Source organism: Plectropomus leopardus, chromosome 18, assembly GCF_026936395.1.
Source record: "Plectropomus leopardus strain MGB_pleo_1.0 chromosome 18, ASM2693639v1, whole genome shotgun sequence".
Lineage (NCBI taxonomy): Eukaryota > Metazoa > Chordata > Actinopteri > Perciformes > Serranidae > Plectropomus > Plectropomus leopardus.
In genome coordinates this window covers 26169577-26183871 of record NC_142193.1, presented here as the reverse complement: position 1 = coordinate 26183871, position 14295 = coordinate 26169577, and the positions used below count along the sequence as shown (strand labels likewise).

Below are 14295 nucleotides of genomic sequence, written 5' to 3'. Positions count from 1 at the left end.
AATTCTTACAAAAACATGGGGAGAGGGCAACACATGGCCAAAAATTAGCCAAAAAGAAAAAAACCTGAAAATAATATATATTTAAAACATAATAAAACAAACAAGAAAATTAATTTTAATTAATTATTAATTGCTGAAATAATTAGGACATTGACAAAAACAGTTATTTTACCTGTCCATAGCTATTTGAAATTGAAAGAAAAATCTTCATGATCTTCTAATGTATGGATATTCAATTATTTATTTAATTTGAGGGTTTTTACACATAGGTGACTGATAATGGAATTGCAGATTTCTTTATTTTTGTCTTCCAGATGGACAGCATATATTTTACAGTTTAAAAAGGTTTTATTACAACAGTTTAACAGTTTTATTTTGTAAAATGTAAAGGTTGTTCTTTAAAGATGCTTACATCTTCACATTTTCTTACAGTGTATATATATTTTTGGATAATTTTCTAATAATCCTACCCTCTTTTTTTAAAGCAAATTTTCCTCTTTTTTTTTTTTTTTTTTTTACTGATTTCTTGCAATGTGGGGATATTTCTCATTGCTTTTTTCCCCTGTCTTTAAAAAAAAATCAATATGCTCTGGTTTCCAGGGGTCAAATAGCTTGTGAAAGGCATAACGGCAGGAATAGAAAAATTATGTTGATCCAGGTTTGAAAGGGTTAACAGCTCCAACATATGACCATGGTTCCACAAACCAGTAACAACAGCCTTTTTTTTATTGTGGTACTAAAAAGCGATTCTTTTATTTCTTATGGTAGCCCAAATTATTTCAATAAGCCAGTCCATAATGTTACATATTGGCTTGATAATATTAAATTCTGCTCATAGGGCTTTTTCACAGTAGGCTATATAGCGCGGTCACGTCGCTCCTGCACGCTCCCTACTCGCGGCGTCCTCCTCTGCTTCCGCGCGCCTGTGCCTGCGTGAGTGCGTGCGTGTGAGCGCGCTGGACCCGTCCCTACAGCAGAGAGCAGCAGCGCATCCATCCTGCCGTGGAGCCGGGAGCGTGGAGCCGCGAGGAGCGCACCGAGAGAGACAGAAGATGGACGGAGTGGGATCGTTCGGAGCGGGCCGGACCGGGACCACCGTGGACCCGATCACTTTCGCCAAACAGCCGACCACCATCCTCAGAGTGCTGACCTGGGTGAGAGCGCGTTTTTTTCACTGCTGTTAAGTGTGTGTGTGTGTGTGTGTGTGTGTGTGTGTGTGTGTGTGTGTGTGTGTGTGTGTGTGTGTGTGTGCGTGCGTGGGGGGCTCTCTGTTGTCGTTGCTGCGCGAGACCCGTGACGTGTTCTCACTGCAAATATAGAGCCCAGAAATCCAGCGATAATTGATAAGCAGGGTGTGTGAATAGAAAGCAAAGAATGGATGTTTATATCGGAGTATTTATGTCAAAGATGTAGCGTGCAGGGTGTAACCAAGGCCTGTGGCTGTCTGACACCCTGACCATCAAACTGGTTTCGCTACAGATGTTTTTCTGTCACAAAAAACGACATATTCTTTTTTCAAAATCTCTACTGATAGTGCTTTATAAATAAAATCAGATGTGAAGAAGAGCGGATTGTGTGGAAAATAAGAAAGATCCGATTCACCCTCAGCCTCCTGTTTCCTCTTTTTCATGTCAACTATTATTATTTTTATATCAAACATCATGTATTATTTATGACACTGCCTTCGTTTATGTCGCAAATCATCTTTCCAGCTAATGATTTTGCTGATTTACCCTAAACGGCCGTCGTCCGTCATCCCACCTGTGATTGGTCCGTGATCACCATTACGCACGCAGAGCCGCGGAGACGCGTCGTGCCCTGACGTTTGATGTAACGCATCACCTTTGGGTGACACACAGAAGGTCTTCCTTTAACAGTGCGGGGAAACACAGAGGAGGAGGATCTGATCACGAGATGGGAAGGAATAATTAATGAGTATCCGGTGACTGTGGATGTTTTCTTTGCGATCATATTTGGGTTTTTATAGTGGAGGTGGTGTTAAACATGATTTACCACTGAGCTCTCTGAATACGTTTAGCCTCAATCATTTAACATCAATCAGTTTGAAACAATCTGGCCTGATGTGCTTTAACCCTTTGAAACCTAAGCGAACTGGAATGATTTCTTTCAGAAACACATTGAAAGTGCCCCAAAATTAGCAAGAAATTAGAAAAATATACAAGAAAATTACCTAAAAAATGGTTAAAATAATAACACCAACTAAAATAACAACAACAATAATAATAATGATGATGATAATAATAATAGTAATAATAAAACTAAAATTAAAACAAAAACAAAGAGGGAGTGACCTGAGAAGAATGTTTAAAAAATTATAATGTTGTTACATAATTTTAAATATGTAATTATGATCATAAAAAACTTTTTTCCCTAGTTTTTAAAAAAATATTTTTCTAAATGTGTTAATTTCTTGCAGTTTCTTTAACCATTTGAAACTTAAGTAAATTGGCATGATTTCTTAAAACAAAAAAGGAAAAAAATAATAAGCAACAATCAAGGAAAGTACCCCAAAATTAGAGTTTGCAAACAGATGTTCTGATAAAGTTTTGCTGTTGTTAAACACCTACTACTCCAATGCATCAACAATTATCTTTGTTTTTGGATTCCTCGTTCTCGTGAAAGCATGTGAGAAAAGCAAAATTTCTTCAAATTATCTTAAAATTGTACCTGAGTGTAGTGCTTAAATGTGCCTAAAGTGACTAACCACTGGCTAAAGATGCTGCTGCTCTCTCCAGCTCTCTTAATTCTTAGTTTTACTAAATAAGTAACAGAAAGAGTGAAGCGCATGAGACAGGGAGGCTGAGCGGACTAAAATAAGTAAATTACAAATTAGAAAATGACTCTCTAGTGCACTAAATATCACAAATTAGAGAAATATCACTGCCAAAATAGTCAGTAATAGAATTTTTCTTTAACTGGGTTTAAAAATGTCACATACACACAATATGCAGTAGTATTTTTTAGTTTCTCTCTTCACGTAGAGATGCATTACTTTGATACATAAGCAGCTTTAGCGTGCTGATCGACTGAGAGGCACCTGAGTGTCTCTGCTCAAATTAAATCCACACATGTGATTAGTTTAAAATGTGGACCGGACATTATCCCATTGTGTGTCCCTCCACCATCATATGACCCACACCCCCAAGTGTGAGTGCATTTCTGCGTGTGTGCATGTGTGTGTCACATGGCCCTATTCTGCCACTGAGTGTTAGTCAGCTGATCAGCATCAGTGTGTCCAGATCAGAGGTAGGAGGAAACACAGATATACAGATCAGACCATAAAGACGTGGTGTTGTTCATAAAAACTGGATGAACTAATGGGGGGGAAGTTTTATAGAAAAAGCTGTAGCAACCTTTATCGCACTTCCTGTTTTGGTATACACATCGCCTCAGGACGATGTGATTCTTGAGGGGAAATGAAGCATTCACCTCTTCAGTCAGTCAGAGAGAAAAAGGGTGAAATTAGGTTAATGCCTTTGGCCTGAGCACGCTCGAAGAGGCGCTCTCGAGCAGTGCAGCTACAGTCCTGTTTCCAGTGACTCTGCAACAATGTTTGTATGTAAAGAAAAGAAGAGAATTAACCCTCTGAAACCTGGATAAACATCACTTTTTCTTGTGTTACTTTCAGACGCTTTTCACGGATATTTAAAAGTCTGAACCCTGATCAAATTTGGTTTGAATTCTTTCAAATGAAAAGGGAAAAAAGAAAATGAGCAATGTGCCAAGAAATGTCCCACAAATTGAAAGAAATTAGTTGATCGAAAAATATTTTTAAAAAGCAAGGGAAAATGTTTATGGAAAAAGAGAAAGAAAGCTCCTTTTCCAGGTCACTTCCCTTTTTTCTTTTGTCTTTTCTTTAAAACTTTTTTCCCACTAATTTTCAGGTATTTTTCTTGTACTTTTTTAGTAATGTCCTGCTAATTTTGGGGTCATTTCTTCTTTTCTTCTCATTTCTTTCCCATGTTTTTTGACAGAGACCAAGCCAGTTTTGGTGGTTATTGTAATCAAGTTGAAAACTATATTTATGATTATCATAATCAAATATTTAAAATTATACTACAGTTTTGTGTTTTGTTTTTTACTTTTTAAGCACTCTTTTTGCAGGTAAAATCCTGTTTTTATTGTTTTATATTTAAATTGCTTTCCTTTTGTGTGTGAGCTAATTCAATTAATCCCTTTTGTACTTTTTACTAATTTCTTACAAATTTGGGGGCCATTTCTTCTAAAGTTGCTCATTGCTTTCAAATAAATCCAGCCAATTTGCTCAAATTTTAAGGAGTTAAAGTTTAGGGAATAATTTGAATTTTAATATCTTACCTCCTTTACTTGTGTCCCTCGTCCACAGATATTTTCCCTGGTGGTCTTTGCCTCCATCGTGAACGAAGGTTATGTCAACATCGGCAGCGAGCGTCTCTACTGCGTCTACAATAAGAACGCAGACGCCTGTAACTACGGCGTGTTCGTGGGCCTGGTGGGCCTGCTGGCGTCCTCCTTCTTCTTCCTGGTCGACTACAAGTTCTCCTCCATCAGCTCTGTCAAAGACAGGAAGAAGGCTATCATGGTTGAGATCGGCTTCTCAGGTGAGGAGGCGATCATCTTATTTACACACACAAGAAAACACAGATGACATGAATAAAATTTTCTTTGGGACTGTGCTTTATCAGAGTAGGGATTGGCTGCGTTGTGACTGTTTTTTTTTATATATTCAGGTTCATACACAACTTAACCAATAGATTTCCATGACTTTGAGGCAAATGTTAGCGACCACACATTCTCTATAAAACACCATCGATACTCCTCGTTTGTTCTTTTTCTTTGAAAATATTTTTGGCAGTTTTTTTTTATTTTAAACAGACTGGGGGAAATTAATTCACATTTTCTGGCTACGATAAATGGTGTAATTTTGGAAATGTTTAAAGAACACATGCCTTTAAAGCCAGCATGTGGGTTTTGGGGCTTTGAGGGTATGATAATTTAAAGTTGATATTCCCTCCACTCAGCCAGAAAGAAAAAAAAGTGCTTAAAAATATATTTAAAGTGCCCCCTCAGTTTTGCACCACCCCCTCCCCTCTCAATAGTAATGAACAGCCCCTTATGTCTTTAAGAGTCAGGAAGTGCAAGACACAGCATCTGCACTGTGGACATTTCATAGTTGGCCTGTGCTTTACTTCTGGATTTTAAAAAGGCTGGGTTTCCCCAAAATACCACAAAAAGTAGCCCAACTGGGCGGCGTCTTTGTTTCAGATGAAAGCTTTCTTACACCACAAGACATCCAGAGAAAACAAGCCTGTGAACCCACATAAAAGGTATTAGAGAAGTGAGAGTATTTCTGTTTTTAAAGGGAACAAAGAAATGCTTCAGCTGGCCCAGATTTTAGAAATCAGCACCTGCAGGTTGTTGTGTTTCATGTGGAAAGTTAACATGGAAATTACCTTTCTGTCTGTTATAACAGAGTGTTATTGTTCTGTTGGTCTCCTGCAGGTTTCTGGACCTTCCTGTACTTTGTAAGTTTCTGCTTCCTGGCCAATCAGTGGTCTCGGACTACGCCTGATGAGCTGCCACTCAACCAGGGTGCAGACGCAGCGCGGGCCGCCATCGCCTTCTCTTTCTTCTCCATAATCACCTGGGTGAGAGCAAGCAACTGCATATACATAGAGACACATATACACTCACATGCAACGTCAGATGATCATTTTGTTACACAAAAAGACAAATTCTATTTAAATAGAATTATCATCCTAATTACCTGTTTCTGGCAAGTTATTTTTAAAGGCTAATTTTGGTATTTGTAAACCTGGACCCTATTTTCCCATGTTTTTGTGTCTGAAAGCCTAACTGGAGCAACAATTTTTGAAACAGGTCCCATTTCGAGTGAGAACACTGCAGCGGGCGGCCAAAAAACAGGCTGCAATGTAAACATTTAGGGCATGACCACACAGTCCATTTCATTTTCTTGATGTTTTTGTTTTTTACTCTTTTTTTTGTCCCTAGTTAGGTAATGCTAACTTTTTGATTTCTTGCATTTTTGGGGGGCATTTCTTGTGAAGTAGCTCACTGCCCTCTTCCGAAGCTTTTGAAAGAATTTGTTTAGGTTTCGAAGGGTTACTTCACCTAGTTAGATGTGAAAATCTGCTGGCTCTATAAATGCTTAAATTCCTGTTTATTTAAATGGAGTCTGGTGGTTTGGCTATAGCAAATTCAAGGTTGTATCTTAATCTTTAAAAAAAATGTCTGTATCTGTAGGGATATTTTCCATAATGATGTCAGAAACTTAGAATAACAATCTGAGCCTGTCAGTGGCAAAAACAAACACTTAGTGGATGCACATAACCGGTGCCCAGAGTGGTTACGTTGCAGCCTGTTTTGTGGCCGTCTCCCTTAACACTGGGCTGATTTAGGCTCAGTCAGTCAGTAGGCTTTTGGTTGGGTGAGGGTAATTGTTAATAAGCGCAGACCGGCCTATAGATGAGTGACAGCTACTCTCCTACACTGAAATGTTAAAATGAACTGTTCCTGCACCTTAAAAAACAAGCCATTGTACTCAATTTTTCACATCAGGATCACAGAAAATACACACAGCTGTTGGATAAATGTTCAATAACACCTAGATCACAGACAGATTATGAGACAATGGGCTCTGGGTATTTTCTTTTTTCATATTTTTTAACCACATCTGGCAGGTCAGCTATGACTTCAAAGTGCTTCTGTTGGTTTGAAAATCACAGTGAAGACAAAGAAAGGCTGCCAGATACAAAATCACACACTAAATTTCTTTTTTATTCAGATTTATGTCTTTATATTGAGCCAAGCTGGAGAAACATAATCAGACCAATCTGACTGAGCAACCTGACTTTCCAAAGAGAAAAGTTAAGAGCACTTCAAACAGAGGCTCTGGATTAAAACGCACCCTGACCAGTTCGGCCCGCAGTGCCTGGTCATGATAATCTATCCATGAGCTAAACTATCAACATTAATCTGTTTCTGACATGATGAGAAACTGGTCATGCATCTGCCGAATTGGGCTTGATGTTTTTATGCTGCCCCTACTTAACTAGTGAATGAGGTTTATTAAGTTTAGAGGTGTCGTTGTTACCATCTAAACATTGTCACATGCAACTCTTGTAAGGAATAGTTCTGCATTTTGGGAAATACCCTTATTCACTTTCTTGTGGAGAGTTAGATCAGAAGATTGATTTCTTTTTAACACCTGTATCGACATCACTTTTCTTGTGCTGCATTCAGGCACCTTTCACAAGTATTGAAATCCTTGAACCCTGAGAAAACTGATTTGACCTCTTTCAAAAAGGGCAATGAGCAAGAAATTCCCAAAAATTGCAAGAAATTAATTAGTAAAAATAATGAATAATAAATATGATATACAACTCACACCAAAACAACCTAGACTGATGAATAGCACTACGGGTAAGAGGAAAAATGTGTTTCTTTGATTTTGGGCTGAACAGACATGAGAGTGATGTTCCAATAAGCAGTTTTTCCAAAATGAAACTTTTCCTTTTAGGCAAGTCGAGGTAACTTTCTTCCTATAGAGGCAAATGCAATCAGCTAAAATCCAGCTTTCATGTTTTATTATGGCTTATTATTACTTTGACTACTGCAGTATCTAGCGCTGTTTTCTCTAATCTTTACCGTGTATCCCCCCTCTGTCTTCCCCCTGCAGGCTGGTCTAACAGTGCGTGCGGTCCAGAAGTATCTGCTCGGCACAGACATGACTCTGTTCACTACGGAGCACATGGACGGCGGCGCGCCCACCCAGCCGTACCCGTCCAATTCACCTGGAGGCAGCACCACCGAGACCACAGAGGCCTACCAGAGCCCCCCATTCACCGAGAACAACGCAGCACCCACATACCAGGTTCCCATTTACTAGATAGGATAGACCTGATGGTGGAAGAGGAAGGTCGGGAGATGGATGAGAGGAAAGTGATAGAAAATTGCTTTCTTTGATGTTAAACCTGCAGTCGTTTTATGTGCTGATCTGGGCTGAGTTTTCAATAATTCTTTTACAAAAAAAGGCCTCCCCTTCTTTGTTCCCTCTTCTCGTTCCCTTTCCTTCCGTAACATTCCAGCTTTATCTGCACTTTTCTTGAACTTTTCGCAAATCCTCAGATCAGAGCAGATGAGAGAAAAAGAAAACAAGAGGAGGAAATGTTGGAGAGGAGGCCACTATTTTGACAACAAAAAAAGAGATGAAGGGATCAAAAAGTGAGTGGCTCCACCACAAAGCAAGAGTTAGATAAAAATAGTGCAGAAGGCACTCACATACGCCACCTTCATCTTATTCTTTTCATTCTTTTGAGTATCAGAATCCCCTTTCATACAAACAGCACGGGGAATCTTTTCTTTTCTTTTTTTAAGCTACAGTACGGTCTGGTCGTTCCTCCCCCTCTCCCTGCTGCAGTTAAAAGTGATCATGTGTATTGAATCTGCATGTTTCCAAACTTAGAGATCAACTAAGTGCCATACTGTACTGTGTGTCTCAGACAGTGACTTAATTTAGTAGATTTCCACATGCTGTAAAAAACAAAAACGTTTTGTGACTAAGTGCAATATCTCACATTCTTATGTAGGTCTGTAGGTAGTTATATACTGTACTGTAGGTAGGATAAGTACCGTCAGATGAGACCAACTTTAGGCATTGTCTCAAATTACATACTAGTCTTTGAACTGTACGACAAATCTCAGGCAAATTTCCAAATTAAAATCGTTGATCTTACTTGACTGAAGTTTGCAAGATATGGAAGTTATGTCTGAATCTCACATCCACAAAAGCTTGTTGCCAATTTAAATTAAATTAATATTTGTCAGCAAGCTCTTAAAGCATCTTGTCAAGCACTGACGGTCTTCCTCTGTGTGGTGGAATCATTATTTTAATACATTTTAAAGAAAAACATCGTCACAATGCAAATATTTCTCGACTACATTGTCACAACAGCTGAATCTGCGTGATTCTGGTTTATTCATGCAAAAAGGGTCAGATTTCAAAGGGGAAAATTTAATCCACAATGAATCACTTATCAGTCTGTTATTTTTCTGTGCCAGGCAGCGATGGATTATTTGATTGGCCCATGGAGCATAAGCCCAAGGGCTCAGGAGGCCCCTGGACCAGACAGAGCCTCTGTTTGAAGTGATTTTTAACATTTCTTGTTGGAACAAGCAAAATAGCAAAATTACAAAAAAGCTACAAAGAAATGCACAATGACCACAAAGCGATGGAAAAAAAACCCCACAGAGACATAAAATGACCACAAAAAGACTCAAAACAACCTCAATTTTTAAAGACTGCAACTCGATAAAAAGGCGGCAAAGAGACACAGACGCAAAACAATAGAGACACAAAACAACAACAGAGACAAAAACTGCCACTAATGACTCAAAACAAACACAAAAAGATACACAATGACCACAGAGACACAAGACAACCTCAAAGAGATTTGGAAAGACTCAAAAGATAGAGATTCAAAATGACCAAAGAGACATACAGCATCCATTAAAGACACTCAAAACAACCTCAAAGAGATCTGAAATGACTACAGAGACAGAAAGACTACAAAGAGACACAAAATGACCACTAAGAGACACAAACAACAAAAAGAAGCAAAACAACTCCAAGGAGATGTAAAAGCAACTGCAAAGAGATGCAGAACTACAACGAACTACGACTACGGAGATGCAAACAATTACAAAGACACACAAAAAAACCACACTGAAAACAACGCAAAACGACCACAGAGACTCAAAATGACCACAAAAAGATGCAAAACAAGGACAAGGACGAGCAAAACAACGACTAAGAAATGCAAAATCACCACAGAGATTCAAAATGACTACAAAGAGACAAAAAGATGAAAAAGACACACAAAAAGACCATTTAAAGACTTAAAAACAATGCAAAACAACCACAAAGAGACTCAGAACGGCCACCACCAAGAGGACGTGGGGGGTCTTCAACTTGTCTGTGTCCAGGGGCCCTTAAATCTCTTAATCCGTCCATGGCACCAGAGAATGTATGCAGTGTGATTTGAGACAGTGTCCTACGTTGGGTGTTGTGTGTATTAAATGGGGCGAGAGGGGAGACTCTGGATAAGTCAGGTCTGTTTATGTTTACGTTTTAGAAGCTGCCAAACTGCCCTGTGTTCTTATTGCTGTCTTTCTGATTACTGCGTTACTACTATGTTGTTACTGTCTTATAGGATTTTATGTAATCACAAAGCCGGGGGGGGCGACAGACGAGCTTTTCTTCAGCGAGGGTTGCTGGAAGATTCAGTGCAGTCTCAGGCAAAAAGAAAAATCTGTTTGTGGGATGTTCAGGATCGCTAGCTGGCTAATTCATCGATCCTGCAGTCCTGCCACTGAGGGAGGGTGGGGGGCTCTGAATTTGTTGCCATGGTGACAGGGACAGGGTTGGGTGGATGTTGGTCACTAAGGGCCCTGATGTAGATAGTAACCATGCCAACCATGTCGGTGTGTAGCAGTGTCTGTGTTGTGGTTCACGTACACTCGCCATGAGCAAATCTGTAGTTTTGGTGTGTGTGTGTGTGTGTGTGTGTGTGTGTGTGTGTGTGTGTGTGTGTGTTTGAGGAGTGCGTCCACGTGCAACAAGTGTGCCCGTATATTAGCATGAATGAGAGATGTGTGCGAGAGCGTGCGAATGCGTGGCGTTCGATATATTTTGTGGTGCATAAAACTTATTTTCTTGAACATGTGTTTGTCAAAGTTTTAGTGCAGAGGAAGAAATCGAACGTTTAGTTAGTCCCCCAAATAAAAATAATAGTCTTTCTGCTTAATATATTATCAGTGTCACTATCAAGATATCTGAATTACAATGTATTAAAGAGTTTTTTAATGAACAGAGCCAAATATAAAACATGTTAAAGATATAATTGACCTGTTGAACGCCTTGCTTGCTATTCTAACAGAGTAAACTGCGCCCTCTGCAGACCAGTTAAGGTACTGCAGCAGTGTGACAACTGGGGCTTTTCTAAAAGTAATCATGATAATAATGCATGAAATAATTGTATAGATCTCATTATATATATGAATACTATGTAATTCTTAAGTTGCTTTGCAAAGTGAGATTCGCCAGCCATCAGTGCAGATAACAGGATTCCTTTTTGTGTTTAACTAATCACAGTTTATTGCCAGATTTGTGACCCCAAACAACTCTTTGTTTAGTCAGTGACGTTATCTTCAACTCATGATCTTATTAATAATACATGTAAATGCCCAAGTGTGTACGTGTGTCACTGCTTCTGGATGAAGCTTGCCCAAAATGCTGTCTGTAATTTTCTGCACCTAGGAACTGAACTTTAAAGTGTAGTAAGGTTGTAGGGCCTCGGGCTAACAAAGTACATACATGGTCCCAAAAACTCTAAAAAGGGTGGCCTACTCTACACAAAACAGGTGATACTGAAATATCGGCTCACAAATTAACAATGCAGATTCTGCCTTTAGTCTTACAGCAAATAAAAATGAAGCAAATTTCTGTTTGTTCTAGCTCGAGCACGAAAAAGGATTAAGTTTTAAAACTGTAAAACCGAGCCGAGGCCACTCAGTGTAAGATTTACCTGTAAGCATGCCTTTTTATAAACATTTAATTCCCCTGACTGTCTGTCAGTGGGTGCATAGTTAGGTTAGTACATGTTCAAAATTGAGGGATAACAGTTTTATTTTAGGATTTTGGTTCAGTGCAACACTGCTGGAGTATTACTGGAAGGGGTTTCAGGTTGGGTTTTCCAAACACTCTGAGGCAGTGGTGTCATGGTAGTTGAAGCACTGCAGCGTAGACAGGTAGGTTTCAGAGGAGGAATTGGGTATATACTCTATACATCTGTGTACTTGCAGAAAAAGAGGTGTGTACACCATCCACTACACCACTGCTCTCAGGTTGAGTGGTTATGCCATGAAGTGTTTTCGGTGAAAGGACTATTCTTGTTGTTTTTCATGTTGTAGCTCACAAGTTGTGTGAACATCACTGCCAACTGTTTCCTGAAGCAACTGCTTTTTTTTGTTCATTCTAATATGAATGTGAATATGAGATTTCTGGGACTACAATGTGAACATTTATGCTAGAATTGGAAAAACTTCTGGTTTAGTTCGTTGAATCGAACCCAATCTGCAGAATAAATGTTGCCATCTTACATTTCTGCAAACCATTGATATATAACATTTGTACAATATTGATATGCTGAAACATCAGCAATGCTGCAATTAACAAAAAACACTTGGTTATGGTTAGGAAAACATTACGCTTTTAAATCATCTACATTCAGCGGCACAATCGCTGCTGGAAACAGCGAAAGCTCACTAAAAACAACCCGTGTTGTTTGTTGGTCTCTAACAGATTGCAGCTTGCTTGTTATCAAAGGTTGTGTTCTGACTTGCATAATTTTTCTTTTACTTTTAGTAGGTACTGCAGCTGTCCTTAAAAAGAACATACTGCTGCATGCAGTATGCACACAATTTGGAGATACTATGTACTGTCTCGTAACATTACACTCTGGACTTTGACCCTCTTGCTCATATGTTACCTGGAAAATACAACAAAAACGACATTTGCCAAGTTCACCAGAAACAGAGGTCAACCCACAGAGCTCTGCTGTTGTTACTTTAGGAACCATGTATGTATGTACTTTAAGCTTTTAAGTTAAAGCTACATTGTAGCTTCTAAAATTATATTCACAACATAAATGAATTTCTATGTCAATCTTATTTCATAGTTTTATCCTTTTGCTGTTGATAATCTTTATGATTATTTTGTTCATTTAAAGAATCTATACTCCCATTAGTCATTCGTCATTTGAACGCGCTATTATCAGTCATTGCTCCATCTGACAGCTGTCAACGAGATGACATCTATTTGCAGCCCAGTCGATGTGACAAATCTGCTGCCATGCAGAGGACTGTAGGTCAGAATACCCGGAAAAGCATGCTGGCTTGCATACTGCAAAAAGCCCCCAAATATAGTAGAACATCCTGGTATATTTTTCGGCATACTACATTTGACATAATATGTATTGGGACTTACTAAATCTTTTTTTGGCATACTATATATTGGGATGCACAGCAAGTCACAAATCTGACAAAGCCAGTACATGCAAACAGAATTGCATCATTTTAGAAATCTTTGTGCAATACGGATGGAACTTAAAAATATAACCGTGGTTTGCAGAAACGTACAATGCATACATTTTCCTCTGGAGACTGGGCCGTTAAATATTGGATATTACCGGACAGCAAGTAACCTGTGGTTGGGTAAGACTAGGGTATTGACTGATGTATTGGAGTATTGTCGGGGTACTTTAAGGTCATTTGGGGTACTGTCAGGTCAGGTTGTATTATTGTCCTCAGTGCTTCGGTCTCTTCTTCAGTCAGTGTGGTAGATAAAAATAATATTACAAGCATTCTCTATGTTTTGTGCTCTGGCCCATGTACACTACCGTGGTATTGGTTGATTGTAAAATTCAGTACGTTATTGAAGTAAATGGAACCTGTGTGTGATGCTGTCTCGGGTATGGTTTGTCCTGTACTACTGAAAATATAAAAATGATATTAATAATGATTATTTATTAACTAGAATGCACTCTTTGTTGGAAATACTTTGTTTGACCACTCTTAAAGGGGCCATCGGCGCCAAAATCAAAGTTTTATGTGATCATGCTGTCGTTTTGTTAGACTGAGATTATAAAAAGGTGATATGTAGTAACGCGGACGCCATCAGTCATGTGGTTTCCAGTATAATAACACATTGCATGGATGTTACAATATCTCCCCCCATAATATTGATAATAAAAACTGAATCCCCATCGATCAAAAAACAAGTAAACATTGATTTTGTAGCGTGCTACCCCTTTAACATGTTTCTTCTGAGTTGTTTCTTCCTGTTCGGAGGGTGTTTGACCTCTTCAGTGTAAAAACGCTGTGTACAGAGATGTGTGTCACTGTCTATTACCTGAATGTCTCTGGACTGCAGTCTGACCGTCACTCGAATAAAAAAGAAAACATGTTTTGGACTGCCTGTTTCTGTCCCTGACTTAATGTGTCATGTATTATTTTTAAAGCAGATATAATCAATATTTCATAACAAAGTACACCCATGCTTAAAATGACAATGCAGAATAATGTAACAACGGCTGTTTTTGGACTGGAGGAACTTTTCATTCTGTTGCACCACAAGACCTAGCAATAATTTTAGTTATTAGAAAGCCATTTTTAAGGGACTTTCCCAGCCTCTATTTCAGAGTAGGTACCAGATTA

The 14295-nt window shown here is 38.8% G+C and overlaps 1 protein-coding gene across 1 annotated transcript; it reads left to right on the top strand.

Annotated features, from left to right (window-relative positions):
- The first annotated feature begins 946 nt into the window (after positions 1 to 946).
- syngr3a (synaptogyrin 3a) lies at positions 947 to 14051 on the top strand. The gene is made up of 4 exons (XM_042505443.2): positions 947 to 1154; positions 4367 to 4601; positions 5503 to 5648; positions 7700 to 14051. The coding sequence occupies exons 1-4, from the start codon at positions 1053 to 1055 to the stop codon at positions 7907 to 7909; spliced, it is 693 nt and encodes a 230-aa protein (XP_042361377.1). The 5' UTR covers positions 947 to 1052; the 3' UTR covers positions 7910 to 14051.
- Positions 14052 to 14295: the final 244 nt, after the last annotated feature.

Bases quoted from the DNA above. Each gene is read 5' to 3' on its own strand.
- syngr3a (XM_042505443.2), top strand. From the start codon at position 1,053: ATGGACGGAGTGGGATCGTTCGGAGCGGGCCGGACCGGGACCACCGTG. The intron at 4,602-5,502 runs GTGAGGAGGCGA...GGTCTCCTGCAG, and splicing joins GGTTGAGATCGGCTTCTCAG to GTTTCTGGACCTTCCTGTAC. The intron at 5,649-7,699 runs GTGAGAGCAAGC...TTCCCCCTGCAG, and splicing joins TCTTCTCCATAATCACCTGG to GCTGGTCTAACAGTGCGTGC.